The 19914-nt window shown below is 38.0% G+C and overlaps 1 protein-coding gene across 1 annotated transcript in view; it reads left to right on the plus strand.

The window, feature by feature from the left end:
• LOC137102696 (exostosin-1) overlaps positions 1–19914 on the plus strand; it is a 179747-nt gene that overhangs the window by 133300 nt on the left and 26533 nt on the right. Inside the window, exons 4-6 of the mRNA XM_067482468.1 lie at positions 7555–7648; positions 12504–12611; positions 17185–17304. Coding sequence (XP_067338569.1) covers positions 7555–7648; positions 12504–12611; positions 17185–17304 — 322 coding nt within the window. The remainder of the gene's footprint in view (positions 1–7554; positions 7649–12503; positions 12612–17184; positions 17305–19914) is intronic.

Raw genomic sequence — 19914 nt, forward strand, 5'->3', positions numbered from 1 at the left:
GACAATAAGATTTAAAACATAAAATATAATCAGTTAGCTGAAAGAAAAGAAATTGTCAAAAGTAAAACAAATAATTTTTTCCCATCAACATAGTTTTTATTGCACCTCAGCTAGTACAATAGTGTCTTGCACAAATGTAATTTCTATTATTTTATTGTAACCTTTTTTATATATTTATTGGCAATTTTTTTTCCGTCTCATGATAAAAAACTTTTTTTTTTTTTTTTTTTAAATAATGTTAGGTTTAGGGTTAGGTTTGCATCCCTATACACTGAAATGGGATACCAGGAGATGCAAACCTAACCCTAAACCTAAGATGATAATCTACATTTAGCTAGTATAAATAATCATATATAATCATATAACAAAAATGGTGTTACAGTTAAATAAATGCAAAATGCTAAATTTTGCACACAAATGTAATGATACACTGATCGCAACATCTCCAGCTCAGTTCTCATTCAAGGACCTTTGCTATTCATCACAAATATTTTCATCTTTCTACCATTTACAAAATAAACCAACACCAAACCAAGTGTGGTCACTTTTGCCAGTCTCACGAAAAGTACTTGCACTTCGATTACGACATCAATTAGCAGTTTCTTTTGTGCTTTTCAATTCCAAAATGAATTACCTATTAGCAAATTTGTGACATGATTAATTTGACTTGGTGAATGTCTTTGTTTTAAGCAGCAGGTTGAAATACTTGTAAAGAATGAACTTAATGTGTCACCAGTTCTGCTTTGTACTCCACAGTGAACTGCCCTCTCTCATTCTGTGCAGTTTAAGTGAGTGATTAATTTTTTATTTTTACACCACTTTCCCTCAAATCTTAGCAAACTGAGTCCATCTTCCAATCATCAGATAGAGTAGATAAGGAATCTGCTATATGTCCGTATATTTAACACATGGGGAAAATGGGGAAAAACATTTCATGTTTTCTGAATAAGCCAGATGAAATTGTTTGCAGAGTAAATTTTAACTAAGGAGCTATGGAGCCAAGATTCGATTCTAGGCTACTGTACTTTAGAACTATTGGCCAGCTGGGGTCTTTTATGTGTGTGTTTTCTTGCTTTATTACGTGCACGTTCTTTACCTACTTGCTTTGGTTCTGTCCTGGTACTCCCTACAGTCCAACAATATGCAGATCAGGTTAATTGCCAAGTCTAAATTGCCTGTAGGAAAGTGTTCTGTCGACTGTCTTCCTTCCAGTGTTGGCTGGAACTGAAACCACTCAGAATATACTCTAACCACTTAGTATAGTTTGATAATGGAATTTAATTGAACAAACTGTTACTGGGAATTCTAGGAGGTCTAATCTAATTTTATCCAATAGAATTGGTAAGTAATTATTTTACAAATTGTCTCCGTTTTTAGCTCAAATTAGCTTTTCTTGGTTTTGACAAGTGTTATTATGCATATGTGACGGCTATGGCTGGAGGTATTATGTTTTCCATCCTTGCAATTCTTGTGAATGCAGGATATAAGGAGCACCTTGAGGGATTTTCTTCAAAATTGGCACAAACATTCAATTGGACTCTTGGATAAACCTACAATGCGTTTGGATATACAATCTGCAACTTGACAACTGCCAGGTGGAAATTGTATTTGTAGCCCATTCTGTTGTGTACTTTTTTAATGTACCCATTGTGGACTCCCTTGAAAAATGAGGATTCTACTAGGTGAAGTAAAAAACAGAACAAAGAAAGGTCTGGGAATAAGGCAGACAGACAAAACCTCTTAGCTCCCGGCCTGACTTTACATATTTTAAGAACAAGCACAAAAAAACCTTTTTTTTTCTGTTTTGTTTTCTTCTCTGAGGTGCAAAAGTACATGCTGTTGAAGGGTCGATAATATTTAGAAGGAGGCAAGGGAAATGGCATAAATTTAATGCGACTGTTACTTGTTGCCTCAGCGCATTCACACTCTAACACACACTCTGACACATAATGTGCCGGGCCCGGGGGATTTAGGCAGAAAGTAACGATTGAGTTTTTATCCATTTTATTTTATTAGGATTCATTTTAAATCTTTGCGGAGCTGAAATTAAGGCTAAGGAGTAACGTTATTGCCCCAAAAGGGTAATTGTTTGTCCAGCAGCAGAGAAACCTCAGGATTGGCAACAGAAAATCCAACATAAAGGACATAAATAAATTTGAACTTACATTATCAATATCCTGTCCTCGGCTGCCTAAAGTGCAAGCTGGGCGGTAAGAAATGGAACTCAGACTGCAGGCGGTGGGGGCTGAAAGACAGGATGGACTGTTTTATTTAGTAGCTTCCTATTTTGGAGGTCAAACAGGCTGTTAAATTGAGCTCCAATGTTTTTAGTGTTCACTTTAATCAACTTGTATGATGAAAACATCAAATTTAGTTTCACAGTTTCCTCCATATTTCCAAAGCAGATCTTGTCCTGAAGAAGTAAAGGACAACTTTGACTCTATGTTGTGATCCCATGAGCTGTAGACCCCAAACAAATGTTTATTTTCTCCCGTCCCCGTGTGTGTCTGCTTCATGTTGAATGGGTCCACACCGTGCATTCAAAGCCCACAAACACACTGTGTTTAGTGTGTCCCCTAGAGCGACTGCTGGTGAGACTACTTGCTTTTAATTTGTAGTAACTAACAGAGATGCCAGTTATATTTCACAGAGTACACTGTAAAATTTGTAATGTGTTAGGAGAATGGAATCCATGGAGTTGACTATGAGTCCAGCTTACAGTAATAATAATACCCACAACTAACCTGCAAATGCATTTTTGAAGGGACCTTGATTCCAGGTAAATTACATTTTATGTAACTCCAATAATGACATTTAATGTAAAAGGCAAATCACAAATGTGTTTATACTGAACATGTCAATAACACATTCATAGACATTTTTGTCCATCAAAATATCAGATTTTGCTGTAGAACATTTAGTGTTTGTGACTGTAGACTTATTTATATGATTGCTTTTCCAGGGGTATTCCTAACCTCGGACCTTAAGAGCCCCTCTCCTGCTTGGTTTACAAATAGCCCTGCCCAACCCACTGCTTTAAGCTTCTGATCACCTGAACAAACCCGATCCAGATAATCAGCAGTGGGTTGAGCAGAAATACTTGGAAAAGAAACAGGCCATTTGATACAGCAATACATTTTAGTGATGATGATAAAACAAACACAACAGGACCTGTTCAGAAAAACACATTGTTCTATAGCTCTGTAATGGTAATGAAAAACTCCACAGGGAACCTTAAAGTTTGACGACCAAACATTAACCTAACAGCTCAACTCTGCAAACAACTGGCACCAGCAGAGGCTTTACCTGCTGAGAAGGTTTCAGACTGAAAGACAAACTTTTGAATTATTTTTCAGACCATAAAAAATAGACTGATGCACAGTGCTGTTTGTTATGTAATCACCAAAATAAGATTTTTGCCTGGCTGTGGAGAGCTTTTACTTTTGTGTGTAATATTGTTTTATGTGGATTTTGGCTTTTTGTTCAATATAAAAACACACATTTGTCACTGGTGTAAACCAGACCGTTGGGTCTAGTCTGCAAGGCCTCATATTGATCCAGTGCTCCTGAAACTATTTAGTATCTTCTACTGAGAGAACCCTTTTACTTTATAGCGAACAATGCTCTTTCTTTTGTTTTTCGGCTAAAATGTTGTGAGTGATTCTCTGTGGCACATATTGATTTTTAATTCCCTCTCACCAGGTATCATCCAGCTCTGCCTTGCTCTTGTCCCACTCTCTGTTTCTCTTTCATGTACACAAACGGGAGAAAAACAATCAAAGTAAACACTCAAATCCACACTCATGCAATATTGTGCACACTAAATTTAAAAATTGTAGTTTCTTTCTTTTTGGTGCATTTATTTTCACTAAAATGTTTGTGTAGGCAAACTTTTGAATAAAAAGCAAAGAACTTAACCTATTTCCACATGCATTATTTCCCCATGCGTACAAACCTTGTTTCCTGCTGTTGCCAACATTCACCATAGGTAATTCACCATTAGGGTAATTGAGAGGCACCCTGGGCTTTTTGATGTGTGTGGAGAGTGAAGGATAGCCCCTCTGGTCTGATCCCACAGAAGAGCTACTGCAGCACAAACTGCTGAAAATGTTATTGCTTCCTCTGATCGAGAGTGTGAGAACACAATGCATCGCAGCTTGCTGTGAGTGGGGCTGTGTAGTTGCAGACCTGTCCCCCACCTGAAGCCCCTACATCTATTATCAAAACTGTTCCATGTATTAAATCTGGAGAATAATTTTTTTGAACCTTTATTTATTCCTGATTTGTGGCCACTGAGCAGCTCCACTGGAGCAGTTTGTATTAAGGGGCCTTCTAGTCACAAGCTTGCTTCTCTTATTTGTTTGGCCACCCCTTGCCTCACCTAGATGGTGCTAGGTCTTTGTGGGTGTTCTCCTATGCAGGGGCCAGTACCGACCAAAAACTGGTGAAACTTTTACATCATGTGGCCTGTAACTTCTCCAGACCTCAATCTGATCAAACATCTCTAGGATGTGCTAGAAAACAAGGCCTGTGGAGGTTCCATCTTGCAACAACAGGGCCTAAAGGCTACGCTCCAGACACCTTAGCGCCAAAAAACAGACCACACCTTCAGAGGTCTTGTGGAGTCCTTTCCCTTTATTGGTGACAGAGGGGGATCTACACAACCTTAGGTATGTTTAATGTTGTGGCTGATTGCTGTAGGTTATTCTCGCCAATGTTGGTGCCTATATGCATTTTGGTCTGAATAAATAACTGCTTGGATAAACTACTTGCGATGTTAAAATATGATTCTGCCGCCATTGTTGGCTCACATTAGACATTAATACTATTGGTGATATAAATGATCTCAGCAGCTCTGACTATATTGAAGGGGTGACATTTGATGAAATTGAGCTTTCCTTGCATGCTCAGTATTCTAGTGTCAGGGTACAACCTCAGGATAAAATGGGTCTACTTTATTGGTATTGCCCAGACCATCCTAAAAACAAAACAGGTTTCTGTGACTTTTCCTTCTAATGCAAAACCTCTGGGAAAAGAAGAGAAAATGACAACACAAAAAACAAATCATGCAAGAATTGAACCAAGGTCACAGGGATGGGGTTTGTCAATAAGCCCTAAAACAGTGGAGCTATGTGGTGATGTGAGATCTAATTGCAGTCAAACTATGTCATTTGTTTTTCCTAAATAACCATCTTTAGATGTGACAGACTGTCTCTGTATCTGTCCCAGCAGCAGTCAGAATGACCTTGTCTCTGGCTGACAAACTGAACATCTGACATCTTATTTTGCTCTCATCCTCTTTCACACAAACACAAGAACACACCAACACACGCACACACATAAGGTGCAGTGACAGTAACTGATATGCCAGACTCTCATCATGAAGACACACACACACACACACACACACACACACACACACACACACACACACACACACACACACACACACACACACACACACGTGTGTAGAGTTGTGGGGTTGTGGGGACAGTTGATCCCCAGACAGATTAGGCTGCAATCTAAAATCACCTCAGGCCAGCCCTGAGATCATATGTACACACACACACACACACACACACACACACACACACACACACACACACACACACACACACAGAGACCAAGCTCTAAAATCACAGACTTTGGAGAGACAGATGTGACTTGCTAGTTGAAAAAGTTTTAATGACAGTTTGGAAGAAGCCAGCCATCATAGAAAGCTACTGTTTTTCTAAGTCGACAGAAATTTGGTGTGTTTTGTAAATATCCAATATCATTTTGAATTACTTTAGTTTAACCCAGCAGGGAGTCAGGTGGCTTGGTGCTGGTGTGCATGTGGCATGGGCCCAGAATGACGTATGCGCTTTTTGAGTAACTTTAGGCCAGGATTTTTAGGGTCAGTTTGTGTAGAGATGGATTGTATTTATGGCTGTACAGCCATAGGGAGGCAACAGGGAAACAGAGATGGAGATGGTGTATTTAGTGGTGTGGGGAAAAAAAAACAAAACAATCCAGGGCCATGAGACACCAAGCCATCTGTCGGCCACTGTCAGACAGTCGTGAGGATCCATCGCCCGAGCTTTTGTAGTGTGTCCCACACCGTTGACACTACTTGGTGCCCTGATAGCGGAATGTTGAATCAGCCGCAGACACAGTCGTGAGAGAGACCACTCTGCTTGCTTGTTCAGTTTGGCAAATAGCAGGCGAACTGCAAAGGCAAACATAGAAGGTGTACCTCCTTCATCCTTATCGCATATGAACAATAGGTCAATATTTTCATGTTAGTCCTCCGACCAGCCTGATGAAGGTGAGGCCAGCTCTGTCCGACTTCATATGATATATGGTTTCTATGTGAGCATTCCTATTGCTGGTATGGTATCGTTGCGTTAAACTTTATTTATACATTACAACTCATTTATAGTTGCAATTAAAGATAACATTTTGTGCGCTTATTTGTTGTGGCTTTCACATTCCCACTTTTAACCAGTGCCACCATCTCAGAGCAGATGAGATACATCGCCTCAGAACATTTGCCAACCTTCTCTCGTTTAGCACCAGCCGTGACACGCTGACTTACAATTTTGCTGCTTTTTTTTTTTCTCCTTTTATATTTTCCTTTCCCTCTCCCTGCCTCTGATTTCATTCAGAATGCAGGTTTTCCGCACCTCTACTCAGTGAAGGCCCACAGTACAGTGTCAGTGATTGGCTGACATTCTCACTTTGACAAAGCTCAATCCTCATGCCTAAACCGATGGTAACAGGTATTGGCCAGTCGGAGACCAGTAGGTTGTCCCTCTTGCTGAGTACTGGTTTGGAAACGATGTCAGACAAGAGTCGCTGGTCGAAATGTAATCTCCGCCAAAACTGAATTAAAAACTCAATGATATGTCAGTTCAGAGTTGTTGTTGTTGTTGATGTTTGATACTGAAAACAGGTTCTTGGCAAAGTCCTCCAATTTCTTCAGTCATAGTAGGTTTGCCTGAAATCACCCAACCCTTCGACAATTCAGACAATTGCCTTTATCTCTCTTGACAAGGGGATTCTATCTTTACGTATCTTTATCAGATGAAATGTGTTAAGGGTCACTGGTTTTTGATGACATAACAGCTGTGAACTGCTTCTTTCCAGCACTTTTTATTATTTATCCATTGTGTATAGATCTTTTGATGAGTAGGAGCTACCATTCTGTCATGTACATGAAACATTTTGTGAAAGAGAGCAAGTCCTTCAAAAAGTGTTTGCTGGCCATTTCGAAGTAAGCCACCTTTGATTGTTCTTTGAAATGTGTGTGTGTGAATACACAGGAGGAAAATAACAAACTGAAACTTTGATTCAGCTTTTGACTTGGGTCAAATCCTGTTTGTTTTTTTCACTTTGCCCACTGTGTTAAAGCTTTATAAATTTTAGTGTTTGCGACTACATTACAGTGATGTTTCCTTGTAGCCTTTTAAATGACATTGTGCAATGTAAAAATGTTACCTCTCTTTTTGTTCTAAAGTATTCTATTCTTATGTTCTAACCTTTTTGTGTGTGTGTGTGTGTGTGTGTGTGTAGGTTCGACTATCAGGAGTTACTTCACAACTCCAGTTTCTGCCTGGTTCCTCGGGGTCGGCGTCTTGGATCCTTTCGATTCCTGGAGGCCTTGCAGGTTTTTTTTTGTTGTTGTTTTTAATAATACTGTATCATTACATACTGTATCTCTATACAAATCCTCCAACCTTTACACCAATACAGGTTATTTCTTCCTTCGCTCTCTAATGAAAAACAGCACCATTAGCACCATTAGGAATTTAATTAGGTGCTAGGTATCAAAATAGGGGGTGTCAGCTCTTGTAATAGCACCAAAATAATGCACAGTGTAACTATTTTTCCAACAAAATTAATATAAAAACTTGTTCAGTTCTATTTGGATTTGAAAGTTTAGTTCAGCCGAATCCTCTGGCCGCTCCCTATGTGGTGAGGACTGTGACCGGTGTCGTCGTTTTTTTGATTTGAAAATGGTCATTGGTGAGTAGCTTCTCCAGATAGAATTAAAGAAAACTAACGGTCTCTTCCATCCCCTGACTTCTCATATTGATGTGCTGATGTGAATGATTTTTGGCTGTTACATAACACAGACCCACCCACACCACAGGCTGCACACAATCATATCATTTAAAAAAAATAGTTTGCTGGGAACAGACCAAGCTAAAAGCTCATGTGAAGAGTCCCTTTAAAGTAAAGTATGGAGGTATACTCAGTTCTATTTTTGTACATTTCCACTGGGATGTAAGTGCACTTTTTGGGGAGTAACTCTGAAAAGGTGTTTTAATATTAATGCCTAAAGCTGTCAAAGTTGAAGATGCTTAGTCTTGAAAAATATTAAAATAAACAGTCTCCTTATTAAATACTTACATTTCCAAAGACAATGACAGGAACATTTAGAACAGTTTACTGTAGATTCACTGATAAACTTGTGATTACTGGTGGAGGCACCAGACAGCTGCTGAAGCTCCAGCTGTGCACCATGAGTTCCCAGGCTTTTTCTTACCAACAGCTGATCTTATTACTATTGACAATCTGTCATAGAAGGTGCTTGTTTCTGTTGATACCCACAGAGAGGAGAAACGTTTATGTGCACGTCCTCAGACCTCAGATGCACTCAGCTTTTATTAGCACCTTGTTTTACATGCCTCTTTGTATATGTGCGCTGTGCCAGACTTTGGTTGTTGAATTCATTGTTCTCATTCTTGTTGCATACTCACTTTTTCATTTTCTGTATTCTGCTGAGGACAAACTGTTTACAAGTTGAGGAATAAAAAGTTGCACATTGTTCCACCTTCAGGACTTACCAAAAACAGTGTCTAGAAGGAATTAAATATTTATTAACATGTTTTCCCACAATACTATAGAGTTCTTCCCTGTGTTCTTACAATATTAAAGAGATTTTGGCAATGACTTATTGCCCCACTGATTATACAGTGTTGAATTAGTCTTAATTAATTCCTACCACTTTCCTTGCATAGAGATAAAAAATTGCTACAGGTGATCAGGATGATTTCTTAAATTATTGGATGGAAAAGATTATACATTGACACAATTTAAGTGGCAACAAACAGTTTGCCAATTTGACAGAGACACTAGTTGTGTATATATTGGAATAGTTTTACTGCAACATAAAACACCTGTAGCTGTCCACACGGCAGAGCTGTGTGGATTAAATCATTAGATGTCAGCCAGCATTTGCTTCATTTAGTCTTACAACCTTTAGCTTGTCGCTGGTACAACTGCTGTTTTTCATCTACATTTACACTTGAGACTGATAACAGTCAAGGAGAGCTCTGTACACCCATGCTCTCAGGGAGTTGGACCCAGAAATCTCACTTTTTATCACACTGAATAAAGGAGTAGTTTAGAGTTGCCAAAAAAGAAGAGTCAGCAACTAAGCCAAGAAATTTTGATTCATATATTTGACAGGGACAATTACACAATTAAATTTCCACAAGTAACAGAATTAGTCAATTGGTTAATTTCGATTGGCATTCCCTGAGCACATACAATGATAAACATGCTCAGTGGGGAAAAAATCAGCATAGTATCATACAAATACAGTCTAAAATACTATACAATACTAGCAGCAACAATAAACAAAGAAAGGTTAAATTTGACCAAACCATTTGCCATTAGTGTGGTGTTTTCAGGCCATACAAGGAAACAGAAGAGATTTTCTCGGGTAAGATGAACAAATAAATGGAAAGATAGGGAGGGGAAAAAGAGGCAATATTTTTAATTTCATTTTAATTTTAAATGCACTCCAATCATTTTAATGTGTTTTTTTCCATCAAGTGGGGCCAGTGTGCCAGAGGTGAGAATAGAAGTGCTTTGTCAAGGTATACTAATCATCGAAATTCAAAGGACGGCAGAGGAGAGGACAGAAAAACAAAGAGACACGTAAGAGGGTGACAGGGAGGAAAAGGCAGCAAAAAGAAAAGAGAGAGTCATTTCCCAAAGCCAAACTAATCAAAGCAGAAAGAATTTGCGTAGACAGCTCACTGATCATACACTCGGCATTTTGTGAATCTCCTTTAATCTCTCAGCTTCACTTGATTGAGAATCCAGTCGAACTTGAACTTTAAATGAAAATACCAGACTTATTGAATTTTCTTTTTTTCATACCTGTCTCTGCTCATCGTCTTTAGACTGCACATACAAATCATAGTATGTGTTATTAAACCAGAGCCTTTTGACCCTGGACACAAACCCAGCCCAGAATTACCTTTCACCATCTGTTCCTTTTGAAAATAAGTACATAAATAATGTCAGTCATGTTATAATGTGTCAGCAGCTATGGCTCTTCCTTTGAACCATTTGAAACTGGAATATACAATTATTTGTTGTTTAAATTTGTATTTATTGGGTGTTTATTACATTAAACATAAAACAATTTTACATTTTGGAATATGGGGTTTTACATCGAGTTTTTTTTATATTTCACACATGTAGCAAACATATTAACACATTAAATTTACATATAACAAGCAAATCATGTGCGTATTTATATTTTTTGTTTACTAACACTCTACAACTCAGCTGTAATCACACTTAATGATATACAGTTACACATAAACAAATACGGTGTTATAGTTGCTGAAAATGCATTATTAATTATTAAGACATTTTCCCATTAACTTGCCTTTACCAGTCAGCACTTTGAATGCTGCAGGTAAAGCATCACGACAAGTTCTACTATATTGTGCAAGCTGATTTAAATAAAGACTTAGTGTAATTCCCTGTTAATTTATTATCTATCATGTAACTGTATTTGGGAATATAATAATCCTACCCCATATGTTTATTGACGACAAATGAAATATATGAAGTGAAAGGAATTTGCCAGAAAACCCGATATTTTCCCTTTAAACATAGTTTAATCAAGCAGCGAAGTGCACAATCATCTCCGATCTATTAACCACAAATGATGAAAAGTTTGAAGCAAGAGCCTCATCATGAAATTAATTTACAGCAAATCACGAAGCTACTGTGGGAAATGAAAACAACTCCAGATGAATAAAGTCACATTAATGAATTCTCTAAATATTGATGCGTGCAGGCAAAATAAATAGAGGCTCTTCTTGGCTTGAATCTTTTTGGCATCTCTATTAGTTTTTTCAAAACTTGGAACATGTTGAAAATGTCTCTTCGGACAGAGAATACCACAGAGGATAAATCCCTCTTTTTTAAATTCAAGCCATGAAAGGTTGTAAACGCTATGAGATTACTTTTTCTTTTTAGAGGCAAACATCATCGTCTTTTTCACAACTGAAAAGTAGAGTTTGTTAAATTAACAATGTCACCTCTTACTGTCCAGGTTAAACTCACAAGATTATACATTTAATGTTTTAGACAAAACATTTCTATGTACACATGTGCATACCTCAACACGTTTTCTTAGGTTTGAAAAAACATTTGTGATTCGTTAAAATAATAGCTCCAAGGTTAGTAGCCCTTGAAATAATATCTCACCTATTAAAAGACAGAAAATCTAAATATAAAAATAATTCCCACCAGATACAGTAGATACAAGTAGACCCAAGTACTCCAAAGTACAAGTTTGAGTAAATGTACTATTACCATTTTGTGTAATTTAATTTCTAATCCAATTCCGAATGGCACGTTTTTGTTTTTGTTTTGTTTTTTGTTTTACAAATTAGTTAACTTGTAAATACAGATTCACGTAACAAAATTAACACATGTTGAGGCAGCAGATAATATGAATGAATCTAGAAGTCTCTTAAATAACACAGATCTTTGCTACTTTTTTTATTATTTAGTAGAAAGTTTTCTCCCTTTTTTTTTTCACCCTAAGAAGTTTGTTTGCAGTTTTCACTGGTGTTTAGTATTTACTACTAACTAGAGGAAATATTTCTGAAAGTAAATGAACGTTGGACTATTTTACCATATCATATTTTCCATGATATATTGTGATAATTTCTCCCTGTGAAAGGAGCTTGACATTGGTAATATAGCTACATCACCTCCTGTTTGCATACACACTATAATGTGGTCACTTACATGAGCCTACAAACAGAACAAGCAAGGTTAATGTGATTTCATTCAAAATAAATACTGTCACGTGTCATTTGGAACTAGATCAGCTACAAATCAGAATCTGGGATTTGCAACTCGTGTCAGAAACCCAAACTAATAAATGCTGAAAATATGAAACATTCACTTTTTCTGACTCCCTCTTTTTGTTGGTTAATTAGATGGTTTCAGTGCAGTGGTAGTTGTAGAAAGTTTAAATTCTTTACGACTTTTTGAATATTGGGAGTGAGGCTGCCCAGTGTGCAGAGCTTGCTGGTTCCATCATCGTGGGAAGTACTATTAAATATTGGATTTGTGCCTTGTGCCACCCTTGGAGATCTACAGGATATGCATATAGATTTGACTGATTACTATCGGCTCCTTTCCCCTAAACGACACTGATTTTTGTCCTTTTGTCCCATTTGTCTGTTTCCTCACAGGCAGCCTGTATCCCAGTTATTTTGAGTAACGGCTGGGAACTTCCCTTTTCCGAAGTGATCGACTGGAGAAAAGCTGCTATCATCGGAGATGAGAGGCTGCTGTTACAGGTACAAGAACTCTTGAAAATTAAATTATGAAGGGATAAGAAACCTGAGCAGAAAATTAAATGCTATAAATATACACTACATATGCACCTGAATATACATAATATACACTGAGGCATAGAAACAAAATATTGTTTTCATTTATTATATAATTAGAGCAGATAGCGGGATGGAGGTTAGTAAAATGGACAAAAGTGGACAAACCTTTCTCTCACTGTACAGCAGTAAGCATCAAACCATAAAAAGTGGCCTTTTCAGCAGAGACTAATTCAGTTTCTGGATGGTTAAATGTCAACATCTTCCCAGTTATAATTATCATCTCTGGCTCCAGACCCCCAACCCCCACCCCGGGCAATAACAAATATCCAGCTGAGACTGAGCCAAACACAGAAGTAAACCAAACCTGTAGATCGGGAGCAGCTTCAGACCCATGGTAGCAGATGTGTGCCCCTGTGGCTGCTGTCGTCAAACTGTTTCATTAGTTTGATTTCTATTTAATTACTATTACGCAAATGCTGATGTATTCACTCAGGGAAGGTGAGTGTAAATTGGCAAACGCCATTTTCTCCCTTCACGTGTAAAAATAATTTTGCCTGGTGGTTTTATAAAGCACTTCTAAGTACTGTCATTGTGAACTGGTTATGTAAGTGGGCGCAGGAAACAACTGTGACTGAAATTTTAGCAACACGGTGAGTCAAAGCCACAAACAACCAAAACTGCAAAAAATTACATTTGTTCTTACATTTCCCATATTCCTATTAGCTGGGAGTGAATGTGGAGGTCACACCCCCAACCAATCATGGTAGAAGTCCAGCAATAATGCAAATGCAATATTTATATATTAAGAATATATCAAGCCTATATTGTTTTTTGCAATGTTTAAAGTTTAAGTACAACTCACAATAGGACAATAGCATTGAAGTAAACATATTGTCAGTGGAATTATGAATAGCAGCATATGTCTAAAACCACATTACGGGAAGAGTTGTTTGGTCCAAACTGCTGTGAGAAGTGGGACCTGTCAACACATAACTGACGTTTAGACATTAATTTAAGATGAGAGAAGGTGATTAATGTGCAGTATTGTCACTTTTAGTAAATTTTATTTTATTTTGACAGCTGTGATATTCACAGTCAGTCACTACTTGGCCAGGAACTATTTTTATCAAAGGCTGATTATTCTACAATTGGATCACCTTCTGTTCCTTTTAATTACAGCAGCAGGCAGAGCTTGTGGTATTTACGTTCTCTTATTGCTCACTATATTACTACATGCCACCTTCAAGACCTATACAACCACCTGGACAACAACACAGTGTGTGTGTGTGTGTGTGTGTGTCTCCCTTTAATTAATGTGTCTGTTCTCCTATCAGCCTTTTATCAGCATCTAGCAATGATGATAATTAAATTTTTTGTTTCAGAATAATAGCAGAAAAACACCATTAAAAGAAGGAGAAACTTGGCTTTTAGTGAAAGCAGCCTTTATTTCCCCCACAAAGATGCACTAATGTTGTTAGAGGTTTTGTTGTTTGGTTTATTCCCAGCAGCAAAACAAACTCTTTCATTTAAAAGCATGCTAATTGTTACTTAAAATAATATTTGCAAAGCAAGTATTATGTTTTGACAGGGTAAATGCTGAGGGTGTTCACATTTGTTAGAGGTTGAACAAAACAAGCAATTTTCCTTTTATTTGTTTAGTATTGATGCAGAAATATGATGAATTCATATTTTATAAAATCCATGTAACATTTGCAAGAACACAACTTAATATCAAACACAAGATGACAGTGCAGTTGTTTATAAAAGCCCAAACATGAGGCTTTTCACATTTGAACTTACACCATGCAGACCTCTACATTATTTACTCCTGAACCTTCTCAATATTGAAATCTACACCGTCTCCTCACTAGGAATGTGGACCGAAACCCAGTATTAACCAACCACCAAGGTGTTACACTGTGTTATACTGCAATGCATGGTAGGAAGAGGTGATTCCCCTCATTCATTTTAAATAGGATGGCCAAAACATTAGAACCATATCTTGGCAGACACACTTATTCAAAAGAAACCAGCTCGACTGGCAGCATCAGTAGAGGTAGAAGGGAAATTAATTGAAAAACAGGGAAAGAATTGAACAGCAATGCATTAGATTTCCAATTTTCAGTAATGAGAGCTAAATTTAATAGGTAATTATTTAGAGTCAGTATGTTAAACAAAAATGTTCAAAGCTTAGAGAGACACCTTCCTGTAGATGGTGGACATTTAACCTCAGGTAGAGGCTGTTGACTTCCTGTAACATTTTCTGATCAGTATTTTCTCAAAAAGACACTTAAGACAATGAGGACACCTTGACTTTGCTTAATTTGTGTCCTACAGCACTGAAACAGCTGGCAGGGTTGACTGCAACGAAATCTGGTTTCAGAAAGAAATTTCCAGCACCTTAAATAGTCATCAATGGCATAAAAATACCCAGAAAACCGTATAATTATTCAGTCTAAATGACAGCATCTGTATAGTATATTAAAAAAACATGACAAACAAAAACATGTTTCTGATCGGTAAACCGATTCTGGATGTTTGCCCCTGTTGTCTTTGTCTTTTTCTTTGTAACACACACTCCTGCAGAGACACGCACTCTTCAACACATTGGCACTCTAACACCTGCTGAGAGAGTTGAATCTCATTACTTTCAATTACATCACTGAGAACTGCAATACCTGACTGTTTAATATGTAGAGTTTCTATCCCCCTGTGGAGAGGAGACATGCACAACACACACACACAATGTCCCTGCTGAGAAACATAAACACTATTAGAGTCAATCGAGGGGAAGAGAATGGAGCTGATTTGATTGGTGTAGTTTATATTCCACCTCAGAGAGCTGAACAATTAAAGCTCGCTCTGCTGTTGGCAGATCCCACGACGTCAACAGCTACACAACCGCCTCGATTATTTTAGGGATTTTCTTGCACTCAAAAATAACTGCAAAGCTGATCTTGAACAATAAAGCAGTTTAAAACTTGTGTTAATGAAATAACAAAATCTAAAACACTAAAATATGAATACAAATTAGATTTTAGAACTATGACCTGCCACACAGTCTTTACTTTCACTGCTTAGTAGGACATAATTTTTCTGCCTTGTTCACATCACATTTTATCTCCCCTAAACTGTCCGATCCATCTCTGGCTGCACTGGTGTTGTTTCAGGTACCGATGACACATGAAATATAATCCAGGTATGGATGAGTTATGAAATAGGCCTACAGGGCCTAAGAGGGTATTGGGCCCTAAGCCAGAGCCTCTGAAGTTACTGTTCAAATGTTGGAGAGACACAAAATGACCAAAAACAAGAAAAACAAAATGACTAAAGAGACACAAGACATGTGAAAATGAATGCAGGTGTTGCTGTTCTTTTTATCAGTTTTTTGCCAGCGTCTGCAAACTGACCGATTTTCTTGCACAAAGAAAACTGTGAGATAAGTAAGTGGAAGTACAGCAAATACAAATTTGATATGAAATTAGGTTTTAAGTAATGTACTAATTAAAAAAAACAAAAAACTTTTCAGTGGAAATGTAACTACAATGTGCTAACTTTTGCTTGCAGCTGGGGCTGGGGAAGCTTTTTCTTTAGAAGCTTTTTCCTTTCAGTTTGACACATGGAGCCAAGCAGCTGATGCCTCCTGGATACTAAACTTTTGCTATGGCTCTTGCAGATAACAGTAGCATTTTTGCTAGCTACATCAAGCCGGTACCTTTTGAGACCCGATGAGGCTCCTTATTCTTATTTGTCATGCTGAGCAGGGCAGCTAAGATCAAGTCCGAGCTCATCAAGAAATAAGTTTGTTTTCCTTCTGACCGAACATCATCACCAGCCTCGTGGCGTATTCTGATGTTTAGCTTCCTGGTCAGATTTGCAGGGTCCTGGCCTCCCTTAATTTCATCCTTTCACGTCCTCTCTCTGAGCATGTTACTGCTGGAAGCCACAAGCCCAGCTGTGAGCTGGGACCTTAGGCTGCCTCTGGTGCATCAGGAGCAGGGCATTTCATGGGCGCCTAACAGGTGTGCAGACAGTTTAAGTACATTTCTAACAAGTTGATGCTTAAAAACACAACACGATTCCAACTGTTATACAAAAATGCATTGATGATAAATGATTAATTTACTGATGCATTTATGTCCTTTATCAAGCTACAATTCAAAAACATTATTTGGTTCAACAAATTAAATTGACAAAGATCTGGTTTGGTTTGTTCACATCTCCATTAAACAAATGAAATAACACATAACTCATTCGCATAAAGATTAAATATGGACAGCAGGTTGTTTATTAGCACACTCTCATAGGGAAGGTTAGTTGTTGGGTAAGAGGTGGGGATAGAAGAATATCCTATAATCTTTATTGGACGTCCACAAAATTGCTCATGCCTCCTCCACCTGTCTTCCTGTTCCTGCCTGTCCTTGTTTTTTTTCCCCTACACACCAGTTCTCATCCCCTCACAACGTTGTTTAAAATCCAACTTAATCTGTCTCACTGTCATTTTTGTCCTGCTTTCCTTCCTCTCCCCTTTCTCGAGGTTCCCTCCATTACCCGGTCCGTGGGCCATGACAGGATCTTGGCCCTCCGCCAGCAGACTCAGTTCCTCTGGGATGCCTACTTTTCTTCTGTAGCCAAAATCGTCTTAACTACTCTGGAGGTAAGCTGGCAAGAATGGTCTTAATGGGAGTTTTGGATTTAGTTTTGTCAGGAGAGCTTTACGTAATCAGCCATACGGTTATGTCTTGTTCTACATTGTACATTGCCGCTGGCTATGTGTCACCACTGAAAGCTAAATCTATAACATAAGTATTTCTCCAGCTGTCATTTATTTTTTCTATCTTTAAGTTTATTGTGAATCTTGATTTGCAGAAATCCTCTACTCTGTATTCATACATTTTATCACAGAATCAAGCTTAATACAAGCAGCCGTCTAAAATATAAACTGCATGCGGCTCGTCCCTTCAGGGTCCCCACAGCGGAACCCTCCCATTTTGTCCGGGCTGGGGACTGGCACCAAGGTGGCCCTTGGTGTTGAGCGTGGCCACAGCTAGTGGGGTAGGATTCGAACCCGTGGCCTTCTGCATCCCAAACCATTGCTCTACCACTGAGCCACCAGGGCCCTGATACATGCAGCCTTTTAACATTAACACTAACACTTTTCAACTTGCTTTCTTTAGCTTTAGTTTACATTAATGCTTCCCTATATTAATATATATATATCATATTAAACTTCCCTATATTAAAATTTCTCTGCTTCTAGCTGAACAGTAAATGTTGTTTCTTGGTCATTTGTGTACAGTGAGGAAAGTTGTTGACTCAAAGTTGATGAATTGAATATGATGAAAGTGTTTATGGGTTGTAGCTTATTTATCCAGCAGTCGTAGAGCAAAGTTGACACATTTACGACATATTTATGTATTATGTATGTACTTTGATCTTGGCTGCTATGTGCTCCTCTAAGTTTACCAGTATGTCCATAGCCTACTGCTGTTTTGTGCTAAACAGGTACCACGCATTAGGTTTTTTAGGGCATTTTAGCTGAAACGTTTAAAACATCTGCAAAGTTTAAAAAGTGTTGAACGATGCAAAAATGCAACACAAGTCATATTGCACAGTTATTTAAATTATTGTTAATCTAAAAATATCTCAGCGTTAAAAGACTCCTGTAGCATATTTAATAAAAGCTCCGATATTAGGAAGCAGGAAATGTTTAGACATAAACTATATTTAAATAAACTTTATAAAGAATAAACATAAAGTGGACAAAAACAGTTCGATGCCTGAGAGGCAGTGTGAAGGAGGCCGGTGCTGTCTGACCCTCAGGTTAGAGAGGCTGCAGTATGTGTGTGTGTGTGTGGGTGTACTCGTCCCCTCTAAAGACCATAAAGCTACAGGCCGGCTCATTAAATGACCTAGCTAGCTGAAGTGTAGAAGATAAACTTGTCTCATTGGCGTTGAAGAGCCTTCTTCAGCTCATTTTATTCTCTGTTGTTGTTAGTTTATTTCCTTGCAGCCTTGATTCAGTCCTCAGGGACTATTTGCACTCTGCAGCATCTCTGAATACAGACACAGAAGATAATAATCCTCTTTATCACCCTCATCAGCATCATAGTCATCATCACATAAACAGTACAAACACCATGATCTGTCTTATGGCCCACATTATTGTTTGACTCATCACTTTGATCATTGCTCTTATCATCCTTGTCTTAAGGCCTGGCTATAGGTTTAGACTCCCAAAGAACTGATGATACACCTACTACAGGAGAACATAAGTTACTAATGTGTAATTGGTAAATGCTGCAAGTTTATATGTTGTCAAACACGGGTGGCCTCCAATCAGTAATGCTTCAGGAAGGTGATGTTAACTTTGTGTTCACAGTGTTTGAAAGAGGCAGCGATTCCTTTTTTGTGCTGCTGCTGAATTGCTCTAAGTTACAATGAGAGGAATTTCTATCATTTTGTCTATTGCATCTATATCGATGTGGCTAAATAACACAAATATCTCTCTATTTAATTCCATACAGTTCAATAGCAGCACAAATTATTTCAAAATAATCTTAATGATGAATCAATAAAAAAAAAAGGTTTTGAATAAAATAACATTATCACATTATCAAATAATATATCATAAAATAATTCTTACCTTTGTAATGTTTTGCAGTGTTGGGTGTGTTTGGCATGTTTTGGTGTAGCTCTGTGACTTTAAGTGGCTTATATTTAACTCAGATTGACCAACTAAAGAAAATTGCTCAGAAATTGTCCAAGTAAATCCACAGCAGCAAAATCGTTGACTTTATTACATTTAGCAAAGGTGTATATTACGGAGTTCTACTTTTAAATTGCATGCAGATGAATATGCTCCTTTTGCTCTCACGATACCTGCCTTTAAGACACATACATTTAGGTTGCATTGAATAATGACATGGAATAAGATGAGCGGTAAGAATCTGCTGCACTTCCCTCAAGGTGTCATATTATAAAATTAAAGGACTCTATGCATGAAGCCTACTGTGGACAAGATTTTAGGTTTTAATTTTAACTTTTCTCGACCTGCAGCAATTTATTTCCCTTGAAATCACAGCAGACAAAAGGATCTTAGTGACTCCACCAAATGTCCAGTGCTAGCAGCGTATGAAATTAGACAGAAGCCCACTGACAGACATATACTGCCGGCCAGATGTGCTGAAAACTCGGAGCCAGCACGCCACCAGGCTAAACGAGTGAAATGAGGCGTTGTTGATAACTGTAGTGTCCCACACACTGT

Source organism: Channa argus, chromosome 17 (genome assembly GCF_033026475.1).
Source record: "Channa argus isolate prfri chromosome 17, Channa argus male v1.0, whole genome shotgun sequence".
In the NCBI taxonomy this organism is placed as follows: Eukaryota; Metazoa; Chordata; class Actinopteri; order Anabantiformes; family Channidae; genus Channa; species Channa argus.